The sequence below is a fragment of the Cavia porcellus genome, unplaced genomic scaffold (genome assembly GCF_034190915.1).
Source record: "Cavia porcellus strain 051 isolate PalLab524CR breed Dunkin Hartley unplaced genomic scaffold, mCavPor4.1 scaffold_10, whole genome shotgun sequence".
In the NCBI taxonomy this organism is placed as follows: Eukaryota; Metazoa; Chordata; class Mammalia; order Rodentia; family Caviidae; genus Cavia; species Cavia porcellus.
This window is the reverse complement of record NW_026947493.1, coordinates 87,464,819-87,491,289: the sequence shown is the minus strand read 5'-3', so window position 1 is coordinate 87,491,289 and position 26,471 is coordinate 87,464,819. Positions and strand designations below refer to the sequence as shown.

The 26,471-nt window shown below is 50.6% G+C and overlaps 1 protein-coding gene across 2 annotated transcripts in view; it reads left to right on the top strand.

Moving 5' to 3' along the window:
- Positions 1 to 4,655: 4,655 nt before the first annotated feature.
- The window catches only part of Angpt1 (angiopoietin 1), a 174,589-nt gene continuing 152,773 nt past the window's right edge, over positions 4,656 to 26,471 (top strand). For both annotated transcript variants that reach the window (XM_005008213.4, XM_003479828.5), the window contains exon 1: positions 4,656 to 5,074. In XM_005008213.4, coding sequence (XP_005008270.1) covers positions 4,811 to 5,074 — 264 coding nt within the window. In that variant the 5' untranslated portion in view covers positions 4,656 to 4,810. The remainder of the gene's footprint in view (positions 5,075 to 26,471) is intronic.

Sequence of the window (26,471 nt, the reverse complement as noted above, 5' to 3'; positions counted from 1 at the left end):
AACAGGGCAGCAAGTCACCACGATGAAGCTAAAGCGACACCAGGTTTCTCCCAGCGCTTCAGGACCAGGATCCTCATCCCCACACGGACCTGGCTCAAGAGTCTCTGTCCTGCTAGATGTTTCCCTGGCCTCTGTGGAAGGTTCCTACTAAGTCATTTCCAACTCATTTCATTCATTCGACAAAGATTTACTCAGCACCTACTGGGTGCCAGGCACTCACTGTTCCAGGTGCAGGGCACAGGGCAGCCGGGCCAGCCAGAGGAAGGACACTGAAGCCCCTGGAAGAGGCCAGCACTGTTTGCACAGCCATCCCAGCGAACTCGGCCAACCGCCCACTGTGGACTCTGCCTCTTCAACGTGTGATTTTTAAAATGAGGTTCAAAAACCATCTTACACATTTAAGGGGTGATACGATAGGGTCTGGGATTAGTGTGGTCATAAAATTTCATTAAACAAGCTAAAAAACAAGGCCATGTTGGAACACCAGAAGGAACACACATGCAGAAAGGGAACGGAGCCCTGGATGCGCACCAGGCCGGGCCCCCGCTTCATAGCCGTTATCTCCCTTCATCCCCAGGGCACTCTGTAAAGCTGGTGCCCTTGCTACGATCTTTGTTCTGCAGACGTGGACACTGAGCCCTCACGTCATCCAGCATGCAGCAGCCAAGACAAGAAAGGACAACACCATGAAGACCAAGCAGCCCTGGTCCCACCAGGCCACGGGGTAGAGAGTGGGAGAGAGGCCAGCAGACAGGGCAGGGGAGGGCCGCCGGCGTGAGGCCCTGAGCCCGGGGACAGCCAGTGGTTCCACTTCCATAGCATGAGCAGAGTTTGCAGTGACCGTTCACGGTCTTTTTATTCCCGGGTGAGTCGAGGATGTCACAGCCTCTGATTCCAACCCCAAGACTGGTCTCACTGGATGCCTACGTGATGAATTCGGTAGTGCCCGGGGGCAGCTGTTTGTGAGTCTGAATCTGAAATGCACGATCTTTCTGGAGCTGGGAATGCTGCTGAGGCACAGAGCCCGTGATACTCTTCTCACCTGGGTATGGGGAGCTCTGGGGGGAAACTGAAGGGTCCGTTACTGAGCTCAGTGCCATCCTGCACGCTCCTTCCAGGTGGCACCTGCTGTCCCAGCCTCGTGGGTGGCAGTTCCTGGGCTTCCTCTTCTGGCTCTGTACTCCTGGATGCACTCTCCGGCTCAGTCAGCACGGAATGTCATACCAGTAGGGCATCCTGACGCTCATCCTGATGCTCCTGCCATGCTTTCCACAGCCACGCCAATCCCACTTGGACTGGGGTGCCCGGCGTCATCCTGCTGCCCACTCTGGATTCATTCTGTGGTCTCGCTAGAAATGGAGGCCTGGGTGAGGTAGTGTCTGAGGGAAGGGGACACTCCTAGGACTTGAGGTGCAGTGCTTTGTAGCACCTGTCTACTGATCAGCCTCTGAGTGCCAGCAGGAGAGGCTCAGGGGTCCTGGCAGACACCAGCCTCACCCTAGGAGTACGGCAGCGTGCAGATGCACACCGAACAAGTGACCTTCCCTGAGGCCACACCAGTGCCTGGCCTCCGACGGCAGCTGCTCCCAGGGTACAGTACAGGTCAAGTTTCTCTCATTCATGCTAAAGAAGTCACCTGCCTGCCGCAAGGCACACATTTTTCTGGGAAGAGATAGGAGCTCTGACTGTCTCAGGAAGTACCATGCTGTCCACACCTTAGGGTTAGGGCCTCCTCTGCCTATCCTGCCACTGCTCTCCACGTGGCCTGTGCCTGCCTGCCGGCTCCAGCATCTCCCTGACAGGCCCACTCTCTTCCGTCTGTCTTAAACAGAGCAAGTGAATTTGGTTCCTACTGTTTCTCAGTCACTTTACTGGCCAGCAGGATCCCAGCCAGGGACCAGACCGGTGGGCAGGGCTGCGTTCCCTGTGACCTCTGCTCCTCCCTGCGGGTCTGCAGCTCCCTGCCTCCCTCCTCCCACTCAGAGGCCCAGTGTCTTCCTGTTGCCCTGTGCACTGTGTCCCACCCCCCAGCCACCAAGTGAGACTCCACGTCCTCTTCCAGCTCAGCTCCTGTGGTTCCCACCCACGTGGCTGCCTCGTTGCTCCTGCGAGGAGGGGGAAGTGTGCAACCAGGGCTGCGAATGCAGCTCCAGAGCCCTGAGATGTCCTGATGGTCTTCAGGAACACAGAGGCCTCGGTGTCCTGAGCCACCGCAGTCCAGGACACAGAGGTGGAGGAGGGGAGGGGAGGCTCTCCCAGCCTGTGACACCCCTGGTGCTTGTTGGCATCTCAGCGCCTGGTGGGCCTTTGGGAAACACACCCTGCCCTACATGTACCGCACCACTGAATTTTGCTTTAGAGTGGAGGTGACAGGATCTGGACAGGGCCTGTGGCGTGGGGCCCACCACTTGGAGAAAACTAAACTTCATCACATGCCTTTCTGTCAGCATCAGGTGGGACAGCTGTACTGGGACATCCTGGCTGGAAGACCGTAGCGTGGTCTTAGTTGTGGTTACAGGTGCCTTGGGGCCCTGTCCCCGTGCTCAGAGCCATTTCCTCCCCTTCTAACAGGCTGCCGTGAATGGATGAGACCGTCCAGGGGTCAGGATGATCTCTGCTCTGCCACAGAAGAGACCAGGGGCTCACACACTTTGCCTCCCACACCCTGGGTTTCTCTTCTGCAAAATGGCAAAAGCAACACAGTGGGAGGGGCTCTGCAAGCGCTGAATGGAAAGACGTGTAAAGAGTCAAAACTGTGATGCTCTGCTGCTGTGCGGTGTCCTCCTTCCTGACTCCTTCAGGACCAGTTTGCCTTCTCCCCAGCCCTCATCTGCAGAGTCCAGGCAACGGACCCAGGAGGCCAGCAGAGACGGCCACGGTTGACAATCGGAGGGCTTGGTGGCCTCTCCCTCCCTCATCCATTCTTCCTCCGGGGCATCGATGCAGACCCAGGCGACCACGTAGGCGCTCACAGTTTGGGGGGTGGGGGTTGAGAGCAGACAGCAACCCTGAGGTGGGTACCAGAGCAGGCCACTGAAATCGGAGAGAGAGCCACTCACACCGCGTCACCTGCAAGAAGCCTCACAAAGACTCAAGAGAGTTAAGGTGCGTCGGGGCCAGTGAGTTTCCTGTGAACAGTGTTCCGGGCCCTGGGATCCGGATGCCTACAGGAGACCAGAACCATAAAGCCTGAGTCCAAATTCCAGGCCTGATCACCTGAATGGGATGTGTGGTCTCCAAGAGCAAGCGACCACAGGACTCCGCAGAGCAGAATCCTTTAGTTCTGAGTCCTGTGGTGCGTTTCAGAAATTACAAACCACTGGCCTGTCCATTGCACTCCTGCTCCCGTAACCCTGAACCTCACTGTGCAGCATCCCCACAGCAGCAGCATAGCCCCGCCTGTGACCCCAGGCTCTGTCCCCTCCCTGAGCTGGCACCTCCTACCCCTGCTGCCAGGCAGCCAAGTTTTCCTGTTGCTCCAAAAACTAACCTTCAGGCTTTCTCCCAGGGCGACCCTAGCACTTCCAGAGTATGGTTTCTGCTTTTCCTGCAGAGATGAAGCAGTCTCCCTTTGGCTGTGTCCCCACACTTGTTTCTTTCTATGCAGTTGGAGTTATTGAACTCGGCCTGCGCACATTCCCCACCCTGTTTTATTTTGAGCGGGGTCTCCCCTAGTGTCCAGACTGGGTTTGAATTTGGGATCCTCCTGCCTCAGCTTTCCCAGAGCTGGATGACAGGCTGTGCCACATACCTTGAATTTCAGGCTTCCTTTTCTTGGGCACCCATGTGGCCCCTCAGGAAGTGTACATTCCTTCTCATTCTTTTGGAAGAGACAAGCTCCCTAGCCAAGCAGTGAGAGACCCTCCTTTAGTTAGGACACTAGCGGTTTGCTGTCTGTGCCTCAGTTTCCCTACAGAATGGGAGGGCTTGTTCCGATGATGAAAGGAGCCCTACTGGGGAGCCCCGGACAGGCATGACACACTGTGGGCACAGGGTGAGTCTCCTGTGCAGGGCAGTGGGGTGGGCGTGCTGTGGAGGCCTGGGTCCTGCGGGGTCTGGGGTGGGGGGCAAAGCTGCTGCTGCTCTGGGCAGGGCGGGGGACCTTACCAGGCTGCTGCAGGCCGCCTGACCTCACCTGCAGGCCCGGGCCTGCGCTGCTGGCCCCACCGCCTCGCGCCCCCAGCTGTCCCCCGCCCCCTCTGGCCCTGCACCCTGCATGCTGCGGATGGGTCCAGGAACCCCGCAGATCTCCCCGCGGGTGCTCAGGCCCGGAACCACCGCGGCTGTGCCCGGGGGACGGGCCACAGACCCAGGGGACCCGGGGCGGCAGTGCGCGGCTGCTTTCTCCTCTGGGTTCCAGGAGCTGCTGGATTGGGTGACAGCCGGGCCTAAGGTCAGCGCTCATCCACGCCGTCCGGAGGAAGAGTTCCGGAGACTTTAATCAGCGTGCAGATGCATCATTTCCCAGCCAGGCGACCTCGCCGGACTTGGGCCACTTTCTCCCTGCTCCTCGGGCGCGGGCGGGCGCTGAGGCCTCCGTGGCCGGCGCCTTAAGGTGGAGCGCCCTGGTTACTGCGCGTTAAGGTGGACCGCCCCGGTTATTGGCTCCCCGAGGCTGCGGAGGGGCGGGGCCTGCGGGACCGAGGTCACGAGCACCAGCCGGCTGTAAGACGATCGCGGCCGAGCCGGCAGCGCGCGGGCACACACTCGCATTCCTGTCAAGCCGCCTCGGAGCAGGCGTGGATGTGCAGCCTTCACGCGAGCCCCCGAGCGGCGGAGGGGCGCATGGCCCGCGCGCTGTGAAGGGGCCATGGGGGTGCCCCCCGGCCTAGCGCTGCTCGCCCTGGCGCTGGCGCTCGCCCCGACTCCCGGCGCCCGCAGGCTCAGCCGCGTGCAGCACGGGCCCTGCGCCTACACCTTCGTGCTGCCGGAGCTGGACGCGGGCTGCGCGGGCGACGCGCTCAGCAACAACGCGCTGCAGCGGGACGCGCCCCACGCCGAGCCCGAGCCGCCTGCGCGCCGGCTGCAGCACCTGGAGCACGCCATGGAGAACTACACGCAGTGGCTGCAGAAGGTGAGTCCGGGTGCTCTGGAGCGCCTAGAAGCCTGCAGGCGCCCCTCTCCCCGGGCGAGTGCAAGCTCCCCGGCGTGTGTGCAGACTTCCCCGGGCGTGTGCAAGCCCCGCTCCCCTGCGTGCGCCCCAAGCTGGCACAACTTGGGACTGTAAAGTTAGTCTTGATTTCTCTGTCTGTCAAACCCAACTTCAGCAAAGAAAGCTGGAGTCAGTCAGAGGAGCCAGCGGTGGGAGGAGGAAGTGGTCCTGACAGCAGCAATGCAGGAACAGATCGATTTTGCCCTGGGAAACTATGCTAGCACCAGAAACCATCGCAAAACTTTTAATTTGTTTCAACCTTTAGCGAAAGTAATGTGAAGTGAGAGTAAGAATATAAACCACTCGTGTGGTGTCTAGCTGCAGAACTGTGCATGCACGGGAGGAAACTGCATTTTGCAAGCGCACTCATTTCTGTCGTGCATGTCTTCCTCCTCCTGTGCCTGAGAGGAGGTCGGGAAGGTGAATGCTGATGTGAGCTCACGGCCGGCTCCCTGGCCTTTGTCCACCCAGATGTGCACCTGTAGCTCTGCCCGAGGTGCCAAGGAGGCGTCGGGATCCCAGGGTCCTCTTTTCCCACGCGTGGGCTATGGAAACGGGGTGGTCCATGGGTCTCAGTACCCAGGTGAAAATTAGGTCGAATATGAATTTGACCCCAAAGCATAGGGATCAAATGGAAGGGCCTCTTCCCTTCCCTACAAATCACTGAAAAGTTTCTGTTGAAATTATGCCCAAGTCAGGCACACTGAGCCTTCCTGCAGCTCTCTCTCTGCCCTCTATGTGGCTGTGTGACAGGTAAGCAGCTGTGCTGAGGGGGTTGAGTTGCAGGAGGGTGGCCTGGTCCTCACTGGTGAACTGGCAGCCTTCGCCTGCCTGCAGTAACAGATTCCTGGGTTCCCACGGGAGACACCCAGCCCGGCTCCTCCGAAGCAGTCTGTCAAGAGAGCAACCTTAAGAGGATACCAGAGGGAAAAGACCAGTGCTCTTTTTTGTTCCTGTCTGGTCACAGTGACTTAGGTTTCTGCTTGCTGAATCACCCGCCAAGTAATGGTTATTCTCCTTTTGTCCACTAGGGACTGAACTAAGATCGCTGTTTTTTTTTGTTTGACAGATTGTAGCTCCAACTGAGTAGTTGGGATCTGGAACTTGGCAGTTAGTCTTTCTGCTGCTTTCTCCAGGTGAAATGACAGTAGCTGGGCAGAAGAAGAGAATGCCAGCAGAACCGTGCAGCCTTTTGATAATCGTAGCTTTGTATTCACGCTTACTCATAGCAGAGTTTATAAGAGATCCATTTTTGTCTTGGGTCAGTTTATTTTCATAGTAAACAAGCGAATCCAGTGGAATCGCTTGTTATTCTCAGTATACCGATCATATGGTTTTTAAGGATAATTTAATCATGATAAGTTAGTTTTGAGTTTTATGAGGGGAATAGAGGGAAAAGTTAGTCCTAAATTGTTCCCCAAAATGTAGTATTTTGTTTGCTTAAAGCATACAATAAAATGGTGATTCAAACCTAGTAATGCATATTTTTTTTGTTGCTATGCAATTATTCAGCTGTGACAGGGTAAACGCATCATTCTTCTGGGTTTGAGTCATGTGCAGATTTCGTATGGTAACTTACTTTGTGAAATAAAGTCGACCCTTGTTTGAATTGTTCTTGGTCCATGATTATGGCATAGCTCTCAGGCTGTAGCCAAGCGTAACTCCTAAAACGTTCTCTGGTTATGGGGAGGTTGGAAGGCTGGGTCAGGTTGCATATCTGCTGAAAGCATCTCCCTCTTGGGTCTGACTCAGAGCAGATTGGCTGGCTATTGTCCTTGTGAATTTACATATCTTTTGTCATTGCTAATGTGATTGGTAAGAAGATCAAGTAACCAAATAAATGCATTCAGCAAAGAACCTGCTAAAGACTCCCTTAGAGAGTCTCTCCGCTCCAGCTTCTACCTTTTAGGTCTGATGTTTATTTTAATCCCCCACATGGGCACTTTTGGGCTGTAACCATGTGTTGTACTGGGACCACCTCTGGTTTTATTCCTTGTGGCTGCCTTAGGGTAAGAAGCAAGAACCTTGGAAACTGAAGCCATCAGCCTGTGAGTGAAAATTCATCCATTTATTCGGCCAGATAATTAAATCAAAGCGAGGTGATTATCATGCAGGTCATGTCACCACTGTCAGGCGTTTGTGATGCAGAATAAATGTGTCACATGAAGCTAGATGACAGTTTGTGTTAATTTCGCCTGTTTGAGTTTTTATTTGCATTAGTACATGTCTGAAGTACAGGGTGACCACGTTCGTTGTGGGGAGTCACTATGCATATGAGACACACTGAATTCCTGCCCTCCTGTCCTCTGTCAGGTCCCTTCCCCTGTGCAAAAAATCTGTCCCTTGTTTCCTGTCATCTTTTATTTTGTTCTTTAGATTATTTTTATTTTGGGATTCTCATATACAAAAACTCATGCAGTATTTAAGCCTGAATACTAGTAAAGTGCATATTTAAAACAAATTTTAAGACATTGGCCATCATTAGAAATCACTTTATGAGAGACGTTTTCAGACTGTTTCTTTTCAGTCTTGCAGCCTGGCAGGCTGAGAAGCAAATTATCCAAAGGGGCAGATGATTTCCTGGTCTCCCAGAGCAATGGAACTCGACATGGATTTCATTAAGGTCAGCGTTCTGTGCCGCCTGTAAGTTAGCCTGAGGTGGGGGCAGAGTTCTCTGCTTATCAGACGGGAAGAGGCAGTTAGTGTGCCCAGCATCACAGGTTCTTGAGGGAGGCTGTTGGATGTCTGGCAGGCTCTGCTTGTCTTCTGTGGTATAAGACTTGTTCAGAATTAGTGACGACATGGTAACCATAAATGAACAGCCTTTGTGTCTTTGCCACTTTGTGCCCATTTTTTCTTACCGTCCTAGGATGGAGAAAGGTATGGAAAGGTATGGCCCCACACACTCTGTGCTTCCTCGCTGTGGTTTTCTTTGTCCCATGCTTGGAAAGTTCACGTAGATGCATACTTAAAATGCATAAGATTCTAGCCTTCGGGAGTCTTGGGAACTGTTTCGCTGGCTGGTGAGTGCATGGTACCCCGCCAAAGAGGATGCTCCCGTGTTTTTATTCTCCCTTGTTGGGGGCTTTCTGAAATGTGTGAGAAAGTCTTTTTAACCATTTGTCCCTTGACTTGAAGACAGTGCTCATCCGGGGTTTGTGCACATCTCTGTCAGCGCACAAGGCAGCTTCCAGGGAAGCTTAGGAGGAGCTGTTTCTATTAAATTAGATGGTGGCAATGTCCCCGCCAACTTCATTTGAAACCAGACCTTTATCTTCAAGTCAGTGCAGAGCCCTTTGGCTCTGTGTGTGCTTTTCAGTCAGTAGGGTTTGCTGCTTGCTTCTTCCGTCTTAGAATCAAAACAGCTGAGAAGAAATAAAGCTTTTGGGGTGCCCCCTTCCCATGGCAAGTTCCTTCCCCAGCTGCATGGGGGGGGCGCTGGGACCAGGCTCAGGTAAGGACTCTCCCCTTGCCATGGGTGACAGCCTCCCCACCCGCAATTGTGGTTCATTGTGATTTGAAATGAACCGGAGGGTGCTGTGGTCCTCCTCGGGGCTTCCCTGCAGTCTCCCATTGGCAAGGACTGACAAGCTCCTTGGTGCAGCCCTGGGCAGGCCCTCGCTGACCCCTGCCCCGCCCTCGCAGAAGGGTTCCAGATGCTCCCTGGGGGTCACCTGCCCACCTTTCCCTTCAGGGTGGCTCTGGGTGGCACAGGGTGTCCCCTCATCCCCCAGAGGACCCCAGGGGACCCCGTAGATTCAAGTGGCTTGCTCCATGAAGCTTTTAAATAAGCAAATATTAGGTAGGGAAAGCTTCCTGAACCAGACCTCTGTGGTGGGGGAGGAAGTGACCCTTGGTAGTTTTAATGTTGGCTAAGGTCAGAATGGCTGACTCTACTATGTAAAAGGTTGTTGTTCCAAGTTGTTCCAGCCTCTTAACCTTGTTATGACTCACCCCTATTAAACATGCCCCAAATTTATTTAAATAAGCAACAGCTCATGGTTAGTGGCAACTTGTATAATTTATAAAATTCTTAAATTACTCAATATTTGCCTACTTTTACTTTAGGGACTTTAGTGTTTGATGACTGACTAATGTTGTAAGCTATCCAACAGAGCTTGTGTCAGCACATCTAAAGGAAACCTGAACTCTAAGAGGTCATTTTGATATTTTCAGTTTCCTGGTAATTCGCTAGATCGGTATAGCTCTACCGAGGAAAACCTCAAGCAGGCTTTTCCTCCTGCTGTGAGGTACTTACCTGGAACAGGGTCTCAGAACTGCCCTTTGGGTGTCCAGATGTGCTGGGCTTTAGTGCTCTTAGGTTCCGGCCTGTGCTGTGGAGACCGGGACGCAGATCACCCAGAGGCTGCTTCCTGGTCTTGAGTGGGCTGTGGCGCTCGCAGAGAGGAGCATGAGGGGGCCCCTGGGTGAGCTCTGGGGTCCTTCTCGCCCTTCTCCTTCAGTGCACTTTGGACTGATGATAGATGGAGCCAAGGCTGTGTCAGGCCTCGCATAAATTTATTAGCATCTTATTTTAGGGTTCAGAGTTCACCCCGGCTTGCTTCCTCCAGCCTTGTTAGCTCATGGAGACCAGAAACACAGGGGAAGGGGTCGAGGGTCCTGGAGAGGGCGGGACATTGGGGCTCAGAGCACTGCCCCAGCTGGCCTCCTGTCCCTCACTGGCCAGCCCCCAGGGGACACTCAGCAGAAGGTGGGCTGGAGGGTCCCATGCAGGGAGGCCTCGGCTGCTGTTGCTGGGGCAGTAGCAGGGCTGCTTCGTGGAGCAGGCGCGATGGGTCCTGGGTTGTGGGATACAGGCAAGAGTCATGCACCTGGCCCAGCGAGCCAGGCATGTGGATGGGTGCACCTCCTCCAGGAGGCCACCAATCCCAGCTGGGGGGAGCCACACAGCCCTGCTGTGAAGGAGCTGAGCCCTGGGGGTGCACGGCTATTTCCTCAAGCAGCCACACAGAGGCATCACACTATGCCTGCACCTGGCCACCCTGATTTGGGCTCAAGACTCCTTCCAGTCGAGTGTCCTGGGGCAAATTGTTCAGCTCTCGGCGTCATGGGTTAAACTGAGGCAGTGACTAACTAAAGTACCAATTTCCAGCAAAAAAAAAAAAAAAAAGGGTAATTGCCCATGCACTTTGTGCCATTTCTGTCGCACGGGTGCTGTGTAGTGGGTACCGGTCGTTGCGAGGGGAAGTTCAGGAATGGTCAGGGCAGCCGGCGAGGCTGTGGGACCCGTGGAAGAAGCTTGCATGTGTTAGTGTCCTGCAGCCTCCAGCAGCCAGCTTGCAGGGGCAGTGCCGTAACCAACCCGCTCGACAAAGGGAGACGCTGAAGCCCGGAGAGAGGTCACAGTGGCTGCGCTGCAGGGCCAGCAGCCAGTCCCAGACTGACCTGGTGACCAACACTCTCCTCTGCGGTGGGCTGAGCCTCAGTGGCTTTAATAGTTCTGCTTGTCAGCGCACGGGCTGCTGAGTACACCTCTGCACAACCTCTCATCCTGGCCAAAGAAGCTGCCCCTCCTCTGCTTGGGCTCCAACAGCTGCTCACCCACCAGGTCTGAAGCACCCTCGGGCCTGGGGACAGATATCTGCTCCCAGCCTGCCCCTGCAGAACCGTCCTCAGGAAGGTGTGGCCCTCGTTGCCCTGTTTATCTAGAAGCTCATGCACCTCGAGGCCAGGCTGGCCCTGCCTCTCGAGGCTGAGGCCGCCTCTCCCAGCTCTGCTTTTTAGGCCTCCTCTGGCTTTCCCTGTGGGCGGCATTGCTGGGAAAAGCACACGTGTGTTCTGGAACTTCAAATATTATTTGTGTGCACTTTCTCTGGTGGGTCACCACGAGCTGTCGAGCTGTCGCACTGAGGAGAGCCTTGTTTGCTCAGGCTTTGCCCCCTTATCTCACTTCCTGTTTAATTTATCATGGTCCTTGTTACTTAAAACATTCCTGGTATTTCGGTCCAAGGCCAAGAATACTGCTACTTGCAGGCGGTGGCGACCGAGTTCCCTCTGGTCCTCTGATGGGAGGCCTGGCCACTTATGGGGATTCCCCGGGCCAGGGCTGCTGGGTGCTGCTGCATACCTTGGAGCTTCAGTCTGAGACTTCTCTCCGTGGCATCCCCAGGAGGAGGGGGATGGCAGGGCTGGACAGAGCGGTCAGTTTACTGCCTGCACACGTGGCACACGGATGTCACTGGAGGCTGGGGAGAAACCGCCTTTGTTGAGTTGCACAGCTGGAACTTCATGGCGACCGAGCTCTCCTGTGACACCAGTCATGGATCTCTCTGTGGAGTGGGGAGAGGATGCGGTGACCATCCCCAGGGGAAGCCTGAGGATGAAGGTCTAGGAAAGGCAACTGTTAACAGCAGCCTCCTCGCAGCAGAGATGCTGTTGTCAAACCCATTCTGCTTGCCAGGAAACTGAGGCCCAGGGAATTAAGCAATGCTTGACTTTGCTTGCTTCCCTCCAGACAGATACGAAATGGAAATGCAGACGTTCTCAGGGGTGAGATCCGAAGCTCCTCACCCTTCTTGCCTCTTCGGCCTTTTCCCTCGCAAATTAAAATAAATTCTGTGCAGTGAGGGTGGGGACAAGGGTGCTTTCCTGGAAGCTTCTGGAGCATATTTCCATAAAAATGAGCTTCTGTAGCAATCGAGATGCTTCCCTACCAGGCTGGAGGGAGGCGATGTCAGGAGAGCTGCTCCGGCACCCTGCCTGTCGCTGGGAGCATTTTTTAAATTGCAAAAATATGTCAGAGGCAAATAACTCATTGCTGCTTTTTTCAAACAAATGAGTTCCTTAGACAAATCATCTCAAGTTAGAGTTGATATGAGCATACTAATGGAGATAGTATTTAAAACTGTTTTATCTACATTTCTACTTAGAAACACTACATTACAGCACTGGTTGTATTTCTTGCCACTGAAGGCCAAACAGAGATAAAGGATACCCCGTGGCCAAGTTTCCTTTAATATTTCAGCATTGAGGGACTGGGGCTGTTTGTAGTCTCAGGGGTGGAGCATTCCTGATTGTTGCTAAAATGACCATATGCCTTGTGTGCTTTGAATTTCTTTTTTAACTTCAGCGTGGAAAAGCAATCCTGTTTACAGGTTCATGTTTGGAAAAAAGAACAGAAAATTAATAGAGACCTCTGACGTGAGACTGTCAGTGTCTCTTACTGGCTACCAAGACAAAGAAATGAATCTGAGAGACCTGGGTTCCAATGAATGGTTAAGGCTGGTGAGAGTGAAATCCCACACGCAGCTTTCGACCAAGGCCACTCCTTGCTGAGAACTAAGTGTGTGGAAGAGCTGAGAAGTCTTCATGTCAGGGGTGAGAGGGGCTGATTTTGTGAGCAGTGTTCAATATGGTTTAAAACCGCCATATTTTGGTTTCACAAACCACACTCCTGCAATTTGCAGGGCAGAAGGTTACCATGGAAACGAATTGTTCTGAGCATAAATTATCCCTCTGAATAAAAGACCTTGCTATTGTTGTTGTGCTGGTTTGAAATGACTTCCATTGGATCTGCCTTTGAAGATCATGGCTGTAAAGATAACAGAGAGGGCTAAAATTCTCATTTAAACTATGCAAGTGTTTTTCAGACTTTCTGTAGCTGAGGTGACTGACCAGGTATCTTGAGAACCTCTCTTGTGTGCAGTCTGCAGTGCACCCCTGAAGGACGAGGCTGGCCTTTGTCTCTCTGTTCCTCCCCAGTTCCTGGTCACTTGAGAATCCAGAGCCCGAGCTGATTCTCCATCTGAAGATGCACTGACCTGTGATCTACCATGGGGTTGGGGAAGTGGCTTTGAGGAAGGTCTACTGTGAAAAATTCGAGTATTTAAAATTTAGAACTGAAAAAATTTCTGTTATGTTTGAGTACTGTAACTGCATAAAGTCAGTTTTTAAATTTAATAAGGTAGAACAAGTCCATGTAAAGTGGGCGGAGCCAGAACCAGACAGTGGGTGTGGGTGTGGCTTTCCAGAAAGGCTTCGGAGCACCTGCTGGGTTTCGCACCAGCGTCTGGGAGAACCCCCTGGCCCAGTCTGGCTGGATCAGGACAGTGTGGTTTCATCTCGTCCAGAGCAGCCCTGACCCTGAGTCCAGGTTCGTGGTAGAATTCTTGTTGTGGACCTCAGGCCACACAACCACATGGAAGGGCCAGGTGCCGCATATTGTGGCTGACATGTCACCCGAAAGAGTTCTGGTCCCCCCAGATTCAGAGTGAAGCCCTGGACATCGTGCAGTAAAAACACCCCCACCCTTTGTACTCCCAGAGTCTGGGCCTGTGAGCACCTTCAGCCCTGGCTGCCCTGCTCCTGCTCACAGGACCCAGAGCTGGTGAACAAAAGCTGCGTGTGCCCTGCAGGGCCAGAGCCCCTGCAGGTAGAATGCAACAGCGTGGCTCTTAGACTGACGTTCAGCGGCCTTTCTCTGTGCTTAGGGTGAGTTGTCAGTGTCACGTAAGTCTGTTGACATCTGATAAAGGTGAGTTGAAGGTGGCAGGTACCTGTGTGCTCTTTGGGGTACAGCTGCTGGTAGTGAGGATTTCTGTCTTCCAAAGAGGATCTGTAAACAGCCTAGGAATGGCTAAACCGCAGGCAGGCCCAAATTCCAGAGAACTAAAATGTTTCTGCAGAGGTTGTGTGAATCATACTGCTGACCCTGTTTCTGACTTTTCTGCACATTTAAAAATTGTGAAAACCTTAGCGAATGCAGAGTTTTTGAGGACCTCTGCGTGAAGCCGTGCTGTAACTCTGCTCCCCGCTCTGTCCTGCGGAGGCTGCAAGCTGGGACCCAGATGTTTCTGCACACCGTGGCTGAGCGGGCTGGTGGCCTGCGTTCCCCCGACAGGAGATGAGTCAGCAGCAGCCGCTCATCCCTGCGGTCTGCGCTCGGCCAGCAGCTTGTGCCACTCGTACCCTGGTTGGGGCCTCTGTGCTCAGACAGGTACGGAGCGGTCCTTAAGTGTGTGAGGAGCCATCCATGGAACTCTCTGGAAAACAGCATTACAGTGAATACAAGAAATGTAATTATTTTTATGTCCTTCTGGAGTCATTCTTGAGACAAATAGTTGAGCAGGGGAAAGCAGCTTGTGTGGGTGTGTTCATCACAACTCTCATGGCACACAGATTGGAGAGCACAGGTACGTCTAGTTACCCACATCTTTCCATGATACCTGCACACGCAAGCACCAAGGCTTTAAAGGGGATCGGAGGAAAGATAAGCAGCATCATTTACAAGCTCTGAGTGCAGAAACCTCGACACCCCAAGGTGCTCTGATGAACGGTCATGGCTTCAGCGACCCCGGGACCACAACTGTTAGACAAGAAGATGACTAGGGGGTGTTGGATGGATAAGGGATTGACAGACTTCAATAAACAACAGTGAAAAACAATAGCTGAGATCTCCCGGACTCGGTGTGTGCCCCGCTGGTGCATCATTTTATTGGATTCTTCATGCTGTGCATGGATTTAGCTATGGTTCCCATTCTTCAAAACCTGCGTGTGTAGATTTGGGTTGGTGAGTGAGATTTTGTGGGTGTCTTCAGAAAGCCGTCAGCAGGGGACACATCACAGCGCCGTGGATGACAGGAGCACGGTCGTGTGGTTGACTTCCAATGATGCCAATGAAGACGTTTTGGCTTTTTTCTTTTATGCCTGTTGTACATGTATTATCCAATATGAGCATTTCCACTTTATAATCAAAATAAGGTGAGCAAAATTTAAGATATAGTTCTTTCTAGACAGAAGCCAGATAAAATAACCAAGAGTGAAATGGAAAAGATGTGGTCTTGGGGCCTTGGCAAAGTAAGTGTTCTCAGGACAGGAAATGGTGAAGGGGCCTTTAGAAAGGCAGGGTCTGTGGGAGAGGAACCCGGGTGCGGCGTGAGCTCAGCCTCCTCTTTCAGTTTTCCCCATTGCTCTTTATGTTCCCACTGCATCCAAACCCTGCAGTCGTGGCGCTACATCATGGTTGCTGGTCCTCCCTTAACCCTCAGAAGCTCCTGTGTCCCTCTGCTCCCTCCTCTGGACAGTGCTTAATACACGAGTGACTGCAAATGGATTTGTGTTATAGTGTGTTATTTAAAACGTGTCCCCAAACCTTATGTCCTCCCAGTGCAGTTTTTGGGACTGACTGGGCCATGGGTGTTTGGTAACTGGATCAGTCCACTGTTTGGATTAGTGTGGTTCTGGGTATGGCTGAAAGGGTTTACTAAAGACAGAGCACCCACTTGGGTTGGAGTGGCCCAGCCAATCAGCTGGTGTCCTGGGTGGAATAGAGAGGGAAAGGGAGGCTCCTGCTGCTTGCTCCTGCCTACCGTACTGTGGACTGCTCTCCTCTGCCACGTCCCTGTGCCATGCATGCTTCCCTGCCTTGGAACAAGGGAACTGTGTACTGAAACCTCTGAAGACTGTGAGCTAAAATAAGCCTTCCCTTCTCTAGCTGGTGGGTGTCAGGTATTTTGTCCCAGTGACAAAACAGTAACCAAGACAATTGGCCTGTGATCAAGGGGTGACTGTGCGGATGGGTGGGATTCAAGTCCTGCAGCCCTCCCCTGGACAGGGGTCTCACAGAGGAGACGGGGGAGGTGACGCCGTCAGATCTCGTGGTCATGGGCGCAGGCAGGAGTCGTGGTGAGAGGTGGGCTTGGATTGTGGAGATGCATCATGAAAGGTGAAGGAGCAGAGCAGGAGGACGGGCGGGGCCTCTGCACAGCCCTGGTGCTGGCCAAAGCACAAGACAGAAAGGAAACGGATGAGAAGACGGGGAAGCAGCTAGACCGCTGAGGCAAAGCCATAATAAATGTGGGCACATAACAGTAATTCGTGGATCTCCTTCAAAGGTAAGCCCACATTAGGCCCTGGAGTATGGATGGAAGAGGACGCTGCTCCCAGTGACGGCTGCTCCCTGTGAATAACGCCAAAGTTCCTATGTTAGCCTGGTGGGACATCGCATTTCAGATGGGTTGGGGACCGTTCTTGGTGTCCTGTGGTCTGAGACAGACTCCGCCCATCCATCCTCTTGGTGAGAGGAGGAAAGCACAGCCTTGAGGCGCTTCAGGTGTGGCCCTCGGACGGGCGGGCCCATTCCTTTGCAGCTCTGGAGCACCCACCCAGGCTGTGGAGCAGGGCATGCGGCAGGGGATGGAATCAGAGGCCCACGCTGCGACCCACCCACTTCTGCACACTGCGATGCCATCTGGCACGGGCACGCTGCGTTACCTCCATGGTGTTGTGCAGGTCGGCTGTACGTCACAGAGGTGTAGCATCTGCACCACGCTTACAGGAAAGAGTGATTTTATTCTTTTAAATCTGATGCTTTCAGCTTAAATGAACCCCACTGAGAAAAAACAGGTTTCGTGGCTCCAGTTTGAAGACTGGGTTGAAGAAAGTCGGCGAGAACCCACGAGGCAGCAGAGCCCACCTTCTGCAGTGAGTGCTGCAGGAAACAGCAGGTGACCCGGGAGACTTGACGGCACCGCCTGAGCTGGGCCATGGAAGTCCGGCCACTAGGTACCGGGACTGCCTGCCTGCTGTTCCCCCCAGAGCAGCCTGAGATGGGAGCCTGCACCCCAGTCTACTTACGACAGGACCGTGAGGACACTCCCAGGACAGGCACAGGCTGCAGATTATCAGACTCCTCAGACATATGCAGGTCATCCAAGAGGAAGCAGGGCTGAAGGAATCGTGAGGTGAATCACCTGGAACCCTGCATTCGATCCCAGCCCATATAAAAAGGTCCTGGGGTGAAACCAAGGGAACCTGCAGCTGTGCACTTTGGTTAACAGAATGGATAACCCAGTAAGTCAGCACACACATTCCAGGGAAAAGGCTTCGGCCTGGAACTCCATAGAAGCACACGCTTATATTGTATAGCAGATGTAAGACAATACAGAATATCTGGTGATTCTGTGAAACATAAATAATCCTCTTAATGGAAAAGACTGCCAGAGCAGCTCAAGTAGCCTCTAAGTTCTCAGATCTGAAGAATCCTTTGAAATTTTAAAGGAGGCTTTCTACTTGTCATCATAACCTGGCATACCTCCTGGTGTTTACAGGTGACAAGAGAGCCATGTGCTTTTGGAAATCCAGGGCCTTTGTGGTATACATAGTTATAAATGAGTCTGTCAGGTCGCTGAGGATGTACTGGAGAAAGGCAATGTATTTTATTATCCTGCAGTAATGCAAATGAAAAACTCAGTAAATTTGTTAATAGTGCAAACCTACCATTACATTACAACCTCTATAAATGTCTTTTTGCTAAGCCCTGGAGGCTTCAGGCTTGTAAATTGAGTAAGAGAGCTCAGTATATAATTTTTCTTTCCAAAAGCATATAATTTCCTTTGTCTATCCAAGTTGTACTAGAACAAGAGATCAGAACCGTATCATTTCATTGAAATACTTACTGTAAAACGAAATGTCCCCAAACAGTCTTAAGTTACGTGGTATCAGCTCTCCAAGGGGTTCTGCTCTGTGAGTATGGACAGGTTTCCTCACCTCTCAGCACCTGCAGGCTGCATGCAGGCCCACTGTGCCACCCGCCTGCACACTGTAGCTGCTGTTCAGGTGAGCTGTGGTGTGGTGACTCCTGCTGCCAGTGTCACAGTCTCTTGCCTGGTGACTGCTGACAGACCTGTGCGTTAGTGAGGAGCTTAGGAAGTACAATTTGAACAGTCAGAAAATGTGGCTTAGCTTTAAAAAAGTAGATCCCAGTGATAAAATTGCATTTGTTAGAGATGGGAACACATTTAGACTCTGCCCAGTTTAAAGCTGAGTCCTAGGCCCCATTTGCTATCTTCTTAGTCTTGAGTCAGCATAATCAGTGGTGTTGTTCTCCAGCGATGTGAGAATAGGTTTGCCTGAACCTTTTGCTCAGAGACTTCTTTGCATTTAATGAAATGTGCCTGGCTCTTGTGTGAGTGGTTGGAAAGCCTCCATTAATTAATAAGAACTGTCTTCCGGGCTTGTGTTACGTTTTGACTCACTAGTCCAGCATGTGCGCCTTCAAGCCTTTGTTAAAATCCTGAGGACAAAGTGAGCACAAATAACTTCCTGGGGGAGGGGAGCCCCGCCAGGAACGGGACATAATCGCCTTAAGTCAGGGGACAGAGGAGAGATGCAAAGACTGTGCGGGGGAAATAAAGGACTGGACTCGTCCAGGTAGAAACGGCTCAGCTTGCCGAGGGCATCCCCTTGCTCTGCCCGTGGACCCTGTGCCACCTGAGACACTGAAGACTGGAAAAGAAAAAGCAAGCAAACAAAAAAGTGAAACAGAAGTGAAATAAAAAGGGAAAAAGGAAGGATGCAGTGAGCAAGCCGGCCTGACCTGTGCTCGCCTGGCCTCCCTGCCTTGGCCGGAGCCTTCCCCTGGTGCCCTGTGTGTGGCCCGTGCTTTCTGTTCTCTTTCTTACCCTCGAGCTGGCAAGGACAGTGGCCAGGCCACTGGTGACGGCCCTGGTGGACAGGGGCTTGGCCTCGCTGGCAGTGCCTTCCTGTCCTCTGCAGGCCCTGGTGGGGTCCCCCTCTGCCCTCAGATGCTAGTGTGTGAGAGTGGCGTATGAAGTGCTGTGTGTGTGGCGTGTTTCGGAAGTAACACGCAGGGCCCCCTCTGTCACACGGTGGCTCTCTCTTCCTGTGTCCAGTGTGAGCTCTGGGGTCTTGAGGAGGTCAAGATTCTGCTCCATGCTAAGTGACCCTGTGATGGTTGCCTGCCACATGGCACACTTTCCTGTGTCCTCTCGCCCCAGGTAGCGCCCTCTGGATTGTGCTGCCCCAGGACCTGGTTACAGGTTTTCTGTCTTCTCTCAGTCAGTTCTGAGAGTAAACCTGGGGGTTCATAACCATCACCCTTCCTGTCTCAGAGGGTACCCTGGGCCCTGGGTGTTGAGACTCGCCTCAAGTCTCACCTCCTGTGACCCATGATCTAACCTGGCTGTGGTGCTCTCTGCCCTACATGGCCTCTTCTTTGGGCCAGGATCAGCCCATGCTGGAGTGTCGGCATGGCAGAGGGTGCTGCAGAACACCAAGGTGACAGAAGGTGACTGGCACCATGGCTTTTCCGATCACCCATTTTTTTTTTTTTTTTTTTAGTGATCGAGAACAATAACAGTCAGGACTTCAGGACTGGAGAGGACTTTCCCGAGCTCTCAGCTAGGTTACCATCCTGGGGTCACTTGTGTCCTAGAGCTGGCATGGTGTTGATCTGCCTGTTGCCAGCAGGGCTCGGGATGTCGCATGTGTGCTGTGACCCTCAGCCGCCGTAGGTGATCTTACTACCTTTCGTGGCATTTTCTCCAGCATGCAGCTGGCAGAGTTGGGAAGCGGCCAGGGTCCGCTGGCTGAGGTTCATCTCCGCCTCTTCTGTGCATGCACGCATGTGCTCCTGCCAGTGTCACTGTCCTTGTCCTGACCATTTGGAAGAAGGCACTTTTTCATTTAAACAAAGGGCTGATGGTTTACTCAACCCCGAGGAAGTGGGAAGAGGCAGTGGAACCATCTGTCCCAAGGGTGAGCCTGCAGGGCAGAGCACGTGTGTGGTCTTTATTCTGTTAATGAAAAAAACCTTGACCACGTGAGTGTCCTACACTAGCATTTGTTTATTGAACGAGTACTTCCTGCCTGTTCTTCCACAGGAAATGGTGACCAGGCGTCCCCTGGCTGGCTGGTTTTACAAACACAATGGTACCTAATCCGCATTATGCCCTGTATGAAGACACTGGCAGGTGGATTTACAGCACTCATGTGCTTGTGAAAGCCACACATTTGCCACAGAATTGTGATCAGCACTGCCTTTGCTCCCTGCATGTGTGTTCTTTGGCCACAGCAGGTGTCGCATGTGAGAGCTGGAACCGGTTTCAAGGAAAGGCTTGGTGCACAGAGCCCATCTTCACAGGTCCTTGTGTGATGATTTTAATATGTATTTTTTAACACAATGATAGCATTAATTTTTATTTGAGGCTGACAATAAATAAATGCACTGGTAAACCATGACGACCCATCCTCCCCATCCCGTGACTTCGAGCTGCAGCCCAGCTTGGAAAGTTAACTGTAGTGGCTGCCAGTGTCGGGCTGATGAGGGGTTCTGGCTTGGAGGTGGGGAGCCCAGAGCTGCTTTCTGGCATCCACTGCTGGGAGTTCCCAAAGAGTATGGAGGCTTCTCACTAAAATTTGATTCACATTGGACCTTGTATAGTTAATTATTGGAGTTTTTTTTTTTTCATTTTTTTTCCTTTTGAAACAGACTCTCACTTTGTAGCCCAGGCTGGCCTGGACCTTGTGGGGATCCTCCTGTCTCAGTCTCCCTGGTGCTGGGATTATAGGTGTGTGTCATGTCCAAGGAGGGACACAGTTTGTCATACTTTCTCACTTGTAGGACTCCACAGTGGGGACAAGGTGACATCCCCATGAAGATCCTTATAATTTCAACATTAGATATATGAAAATACACCGAGGGCAGGGTCACTTACTGTGGTACAGAGGCAGTGCTTTTGCGCATGTGTTTTTAAATAAAAAGATTTCCCTTCTGGGAGCTGCTCTGTTGTCCTCTTTTGCTCCACACAGCTGTGGCCCCACCGTGCCTGCCTTGAGGTCTAGTACTCCTGGGGAACCCCAGCAGCCAGAGATGTGCATGGACTTAGCAGTGGGTCCCCATGGTCTCTGATTACCTCAAATCTTGCAGATAGCAGAAATAAATAGCTCAGTGTCATTTAAGAGCAGTCACACAAATTCACTGTTGGACTCTCTCCAGGCAATGCCTGGTGAAGAGTTATATCTGTTAGGATTTAGCTGAAAATTACACCTAAATGAGAGATAAGTGCAGTTCCTGGTTTGATCATAAAACTGCCTGGAATTGGATTGGCTGCTGGTTTCCCTTCCTATCCCCAAGTGCCTCCCTCAGGCAGCCAACCGACCTGCACATGGTGTTCTCTGTGGAGCTGTGTGTGTGTGTAAGGGAGAGTGTGTGCAAGTGTTGCATAAACATTTCTTTCATTTTCTTGCAAGGTTCCAGCTGGCTAGCGAGAATGGTGGCAGTGATCTGGAGTTGCTCCTTTTCTGTCTGCAGACTGTGCCGGTCCGGGCAGGCCTGGGTTACGAGCTCTGTCTCTTTCAGGAGAGATGGATCCTGCTTTGTCCATGATGTGCACACATGCAGCCGGCATCCTTTCACACCCAGAGTCCTCACAGCTCCTGCTTCAGTCTTCCTGCTCTGAACCTGCTCTGGCCCCACTGGGAACAGCCCACACCTGGAACATCTGCCCAGACAGAATGCGCTTGCAGGTGCAGAGTGAGCAGCCAGGCAGGGTGCCCGCTACGCCTGGGCAGTGCTGACAGCTTTGCTTTCAGGATCCCTGGAGCCTCTCGCTGGATTCGTACCATGAAAGGCGCAGAGGTGTCCTTGTCCTGCGAGGAAGCGCGGCGTGGAGAAGTGCACACCCGAAACAGGGACTGCAGTCCTGGTAGCAATTCCTGTGTTTCCACGGGGCAGGCTCGTTCTGCTGAAAATCATCAGGAGACCGTGAAATGTATAACAGAAGTTTTTAGCACTTAGGCACCAAACAGCCCTTTGTTCTCATTTCATTTATTTCTAAAGCAAATGGCAGAAAATTGAATTAGGGAGCAGATTTACATTTCCATTCAGTTCCCTTTACTGTTTATTTCATGTGTCTTTGCAGCTGGCTGGGTCTTCCCCTATTAAACTGACATTCTGGAGAGTGGGTCAAACATATTTTGAAAGATCTAAGATTGGATACAAAAGATAATTTAAGTAGTTTTAAATTTGTGTGGCCTTTTCTGAAAGAAGTCTCACTTTTGTGCACATGCTTTTGGTGGGTACTGTGCCTTTCCTGCTCTTGCCCGGCTCCATCCCTGTGGGTAGAATTTGAGTTCACTTCTTATTTTATTGGCTGAAAATTGTTCGCCTGGTTAAAGTCTTTTATATTGTGTCTCCGTGCAGTTGCTGAGCGCTTGGACAGCAGTGCTCTTTAAATACAAGCAGAAACCCAGAATTCCTCGGCAGGGTGAATCAGGATGGAGAGATGCCCGTGCTCACAGCCCTGAGGTGAACTGAACAAGTCAGAGGGGCTTACTGAACAGAGCTCCGGTTGTCTCTGACAGAGCTGCAAACCCTGGCTTTGAAGTGTGGCTATCCTGTCCCTTGCCGGGACAAAATGCCTGACATGTACAATGCAGGGAAAGATTTGTTGTGGCTTATGGCTCCAGAGGGCCATGGTTGGCAAGGCAGGGACAGCATGGGGGAAGGACCTAGCAGGAAAAGGCTGCTCAGTTGGTGGCATCCAGGAACCAGAGAGAGAAGGAAGGATCTAGAGATGCAGGAAAGGGAAGGGGCAAGAGCGGCCTCCCAGGTTACGTCCCACTCGGCTGTGAACTCATCACTGGGCTGGCCTGTGGATGAGGTTAGTGCTGCAGGCTCAAATCATCCCCCAAAGGCCTGCCTGCCTTCACAGGAGCTTCTAGCGAGACATTTTTGATACAGTGTATATCGTGGGTTTAAATTCAGACTCAGACAGTGTACCAATGTGATTTTTCTGCTAGTTACTTGAATGTTACTTTGGAGGGTCTTTTACAATATATGCTGTGTATGCAGGGAGGATAATAAAATCTGTTTGATAGGGTTTGGGGAGGGTAAGTAGAATGGTTCATGTAAAGCAGTTGACTGGGTACTTAGTACTTGGCACAAAGGTGATCAGAAGCAGCATTAGGTCTCCTGGGCCGTGTGCAATATGTTCACTATTTATTGGGTGGGTGGGCAAAGAAACTGGCATTTTGTAAAAAGAACTCACAGTCTTATTTTTATTTATGGTAAGGGATATAGGCTGCATCAAACAATATTTTAAAAGCATTTGGGGTCATCTTTTTATGCTCCTTAAAAAGAGTGCAGCATTCCCATCCACGAGAATCGATTCCCTGCTAAATGGCATCTTTTGTCTTGTCCAACTGAAACATTTACAAAATATTTTGAACTTTATTATGACTTTCTGCTCCTTAATTAGCAGCATTTTAGCTTGTAATTAGGTCAAAAATTCAGACTTTCTGCTGACAAGGACAGCCATAAATCTTTGATGAATGCAACTTATGAACATCACAAGCCAGATTCACAAGTCCTACTTTCCAGTAGTAGTTTTTGTGTAATACATTGCAAAAAAATAGTTATCAGAATTTCAGAAGTAAATCGATGTAGTATTTATTTCCGCATGTATTTGTATGCTACAACCTGGTCATACACAGAAGCCCACTGAATCAGTTAGCAGACTGTTTGGATTCCCGCCAGCAGCCGGCCAGATCCACGTCCGCAGGTCCAGGGACTGCGGCTGCTCACGGGCACGAGCCGTTGTCAAAGGCTAATTGGTCTTTGGCTTCAGAGACTCTGAACTAATTACTGGACAAGGCAGAAATCAGATGTTCTTCTCTTATTTTCTGATTCCCGGTCGGTCTACCTTTCTTGAAGAAACAGCTTAAAAGACCTGAAACAGATCTACTCACTGATTGTCCTCCATCTAGGACATCAAGGTCCAAAGAAAATGTCCTCTTAGGGATTTTTCCCTCTTGGGAGTCGTGTGTGATTTTTTTAGATCCGTCTTCTTGAGAGGCACATTGAGTGGTTCACACCTCACACGGTGAAGAAGTGGCTTGTTTTTGGTAGGGAGCCTCGTCTCCATAGCAGTAGCTTCAGTTATCCAAGACCCTGAGAGCTATGAAACTCAGCTGCTGGTTTCAGGGTTACAAACTACAACCGCCACCTCTGCTGCGAACCACCATCTCTGCTGCGAACCCTGAAACCAGCCGCTGAGTTCCACAGCTCTCAGGGTCTTGGATAACTGAAGCTACTACCAGGAAGAGGTGGTGGTTGTAGTTTGTAACCTACCTTGCAGATAAGATGCTGTGTTGGCAAAACTTTATTTATCATTTTAAATGTCCTCTTACTGACACTAATTTGGAGTGATTAGGGTCAAATGTCACCTCAGCAGCCATGAAGAAGTCTATGTGAAAAGTTGACTTTCACATAGTGAAAGTGAAAACTAATAACAAATTATAATTTATTCTGGTGATGGCTAATTCCCTCTTACAGGGGCAGCATAGCTTGTTGGTTGACTAGATTATCACATTCTTTAGCAGAACTCTGTTGGCTGTTACTCTTTACAGCATATCACAGTGAAGGTACCTTTGTTTCCAAGTAAAGGTAAGACGTAATCATGTGCAGATACTTTTGTCATTTCTGTCTAAGATTAGTGGGAGTATCTTACACAGGAAGTTGAGATTGGTATATATACCTTTATACAACGATAAGTATATATTAATGTGCAGTAATCTAAGGAATGTGTATCTATCACAGAGCATGTGTGATAAATGTTATTATGTAAATTTTATTAGTCACCATACAGTCGTGACACTAAACACATATTTGAATTTGCAAAATTAAAGCAACATATGGTACAACTCTAGTTGGTTGAGGAAACATTATAATTTTTAGTGTGTCTTTCATGGGCTCAAAACAAAAACAAAAGTTTCCATCATAAAAATATTGTTTCTTAAATGCTGTCTCGGATAGGCTTCTGGTAAGTTAAAATGTTTAAAATAAATATAATTTAGAGATTTTCATTTTTATGTGTGGATCTCTAGGTTTTACATTTCTATTTGTTAAAAATAAATGTTTCATCATATACACTTGAGACTTGTAGTTTGGAAAAATGCCACAAATGTGTTAGGCTACATTTAACATTTTTATTTCCAGACCTTGAGCAAAATTATGCAAGCAGATTTTATAGTGCATTTCACTTTCTCCTTAGCTCAGTATTACATATAATGATTTATCTTGTTTGTAGAGACCTTAAACATTTGAGACGACTTTGCAGAGAAATTTGATTAAATAGCTAAAAGTTCAGTTTCAGAGATGTAAGTAAATTTGTACTTTGTATCAATGTGGCTTTAAGTCATCTGTAAGTAATGCAAAAGAGAAGTCAAAAAGCTTGTGACCTCTGCACCTCAGGTTTTTAGGACGGGACTTTTGACTTGAGATGCCTTCTCTTAAGCCTTGAACCCAGAATACCAGAGTATGGACTTTCTTTTTAAAGAGAAGTATGCATGTGGAATGTTGTTGCCCCAGAAAAGATTATGCAAACATTGCAAGACATTCAAGTTCACGGAAAACTATTTGTGACTTCAACTGCTACCCAGCTTTCTGTTTTCACGTCCAGCAGATCATGTTTGGCTGATTTAATTATAACTACATGAAGGACATTGTGAACCTGTAATAAGAACTTATAAAAATTCTTGTTCTTTGGAAGAAGGTACTTGGGGACCATAGTGCAGCTCTTCCTCTGGGGATGTGGGTCTTCCTCTGGGTCTTGGGGTACATTCCATACCACAAGCAAAAAACCAAGGAGGATTGGCTTTCTGACATCTTGTCCTTATGAAAACATGCTTTCTGTGGCTTTGTTCCAACCCCAAAGCCACATGTTTTGGGTCTTGCTAAGCCCGTTGCCAGGCCTGAAACTGTTGATAAAAGAAGCTAAGGCAGAGGAGTCTCTAGCCAGACCCCTCGTTAAAGGTGCAGTCAGGATGGGAGCACACTCGGGCCCGCTGCCTCTGCGGTTGGAAGTGTGCCCGCTGTAAGATACGTCACACCTCCGGAAACTTAGTAATTACAACCAATCACAAAGGTGGCCCACAAGGAGTCATGAGACAGCGGAAGAATTACCATCAATATCTAATTCCTAGTAATAAGCTCCACTTGAATATTGGGACCAGTTTAGAACCTGAGTTGATTCACTGAGGCATGTGATGCAAGGCTTCCTGAATGCTTGACTTCCAGCACTGGGCTGCAAGGCTGGAGTTAAATTCTTACCCACCACATTGTCAGGAAACCCGGAGCTCATTATTAATCACAGAATGTGGGGAAACAGGAGCTGTTTGCTGGAAATGAGGCGGAGAATTCAAGTGAGGCATTTAGCAAATTCCTTGATAGACATTCTTGTCACTTCCCAGTTGAGTGTGTGACCCAGCTCGTGTCTAAAACCGGACAACGCTTGACATCTGACTTTAAGCCACAGTGTTCCTTCAGTTTTCTAGATATTATTAATAAAGCTACCAGGCAGTTGTCTACATTTCTGAGCTATTGACTTGGAGACAGAGGATTTGCAAGCTCGATTTATTTTGAACCAACAAAAAAAGAAAAGATTGTGCATTTAAATCTTTCCCTGCATCTTTCCTAATCGTGGCATCTCAGTGACGGGAGAGACGCGGAGGGAGGTAGTGAGACCTCTGTGTGGAGGTCACAACAGTGGCTCCCGAG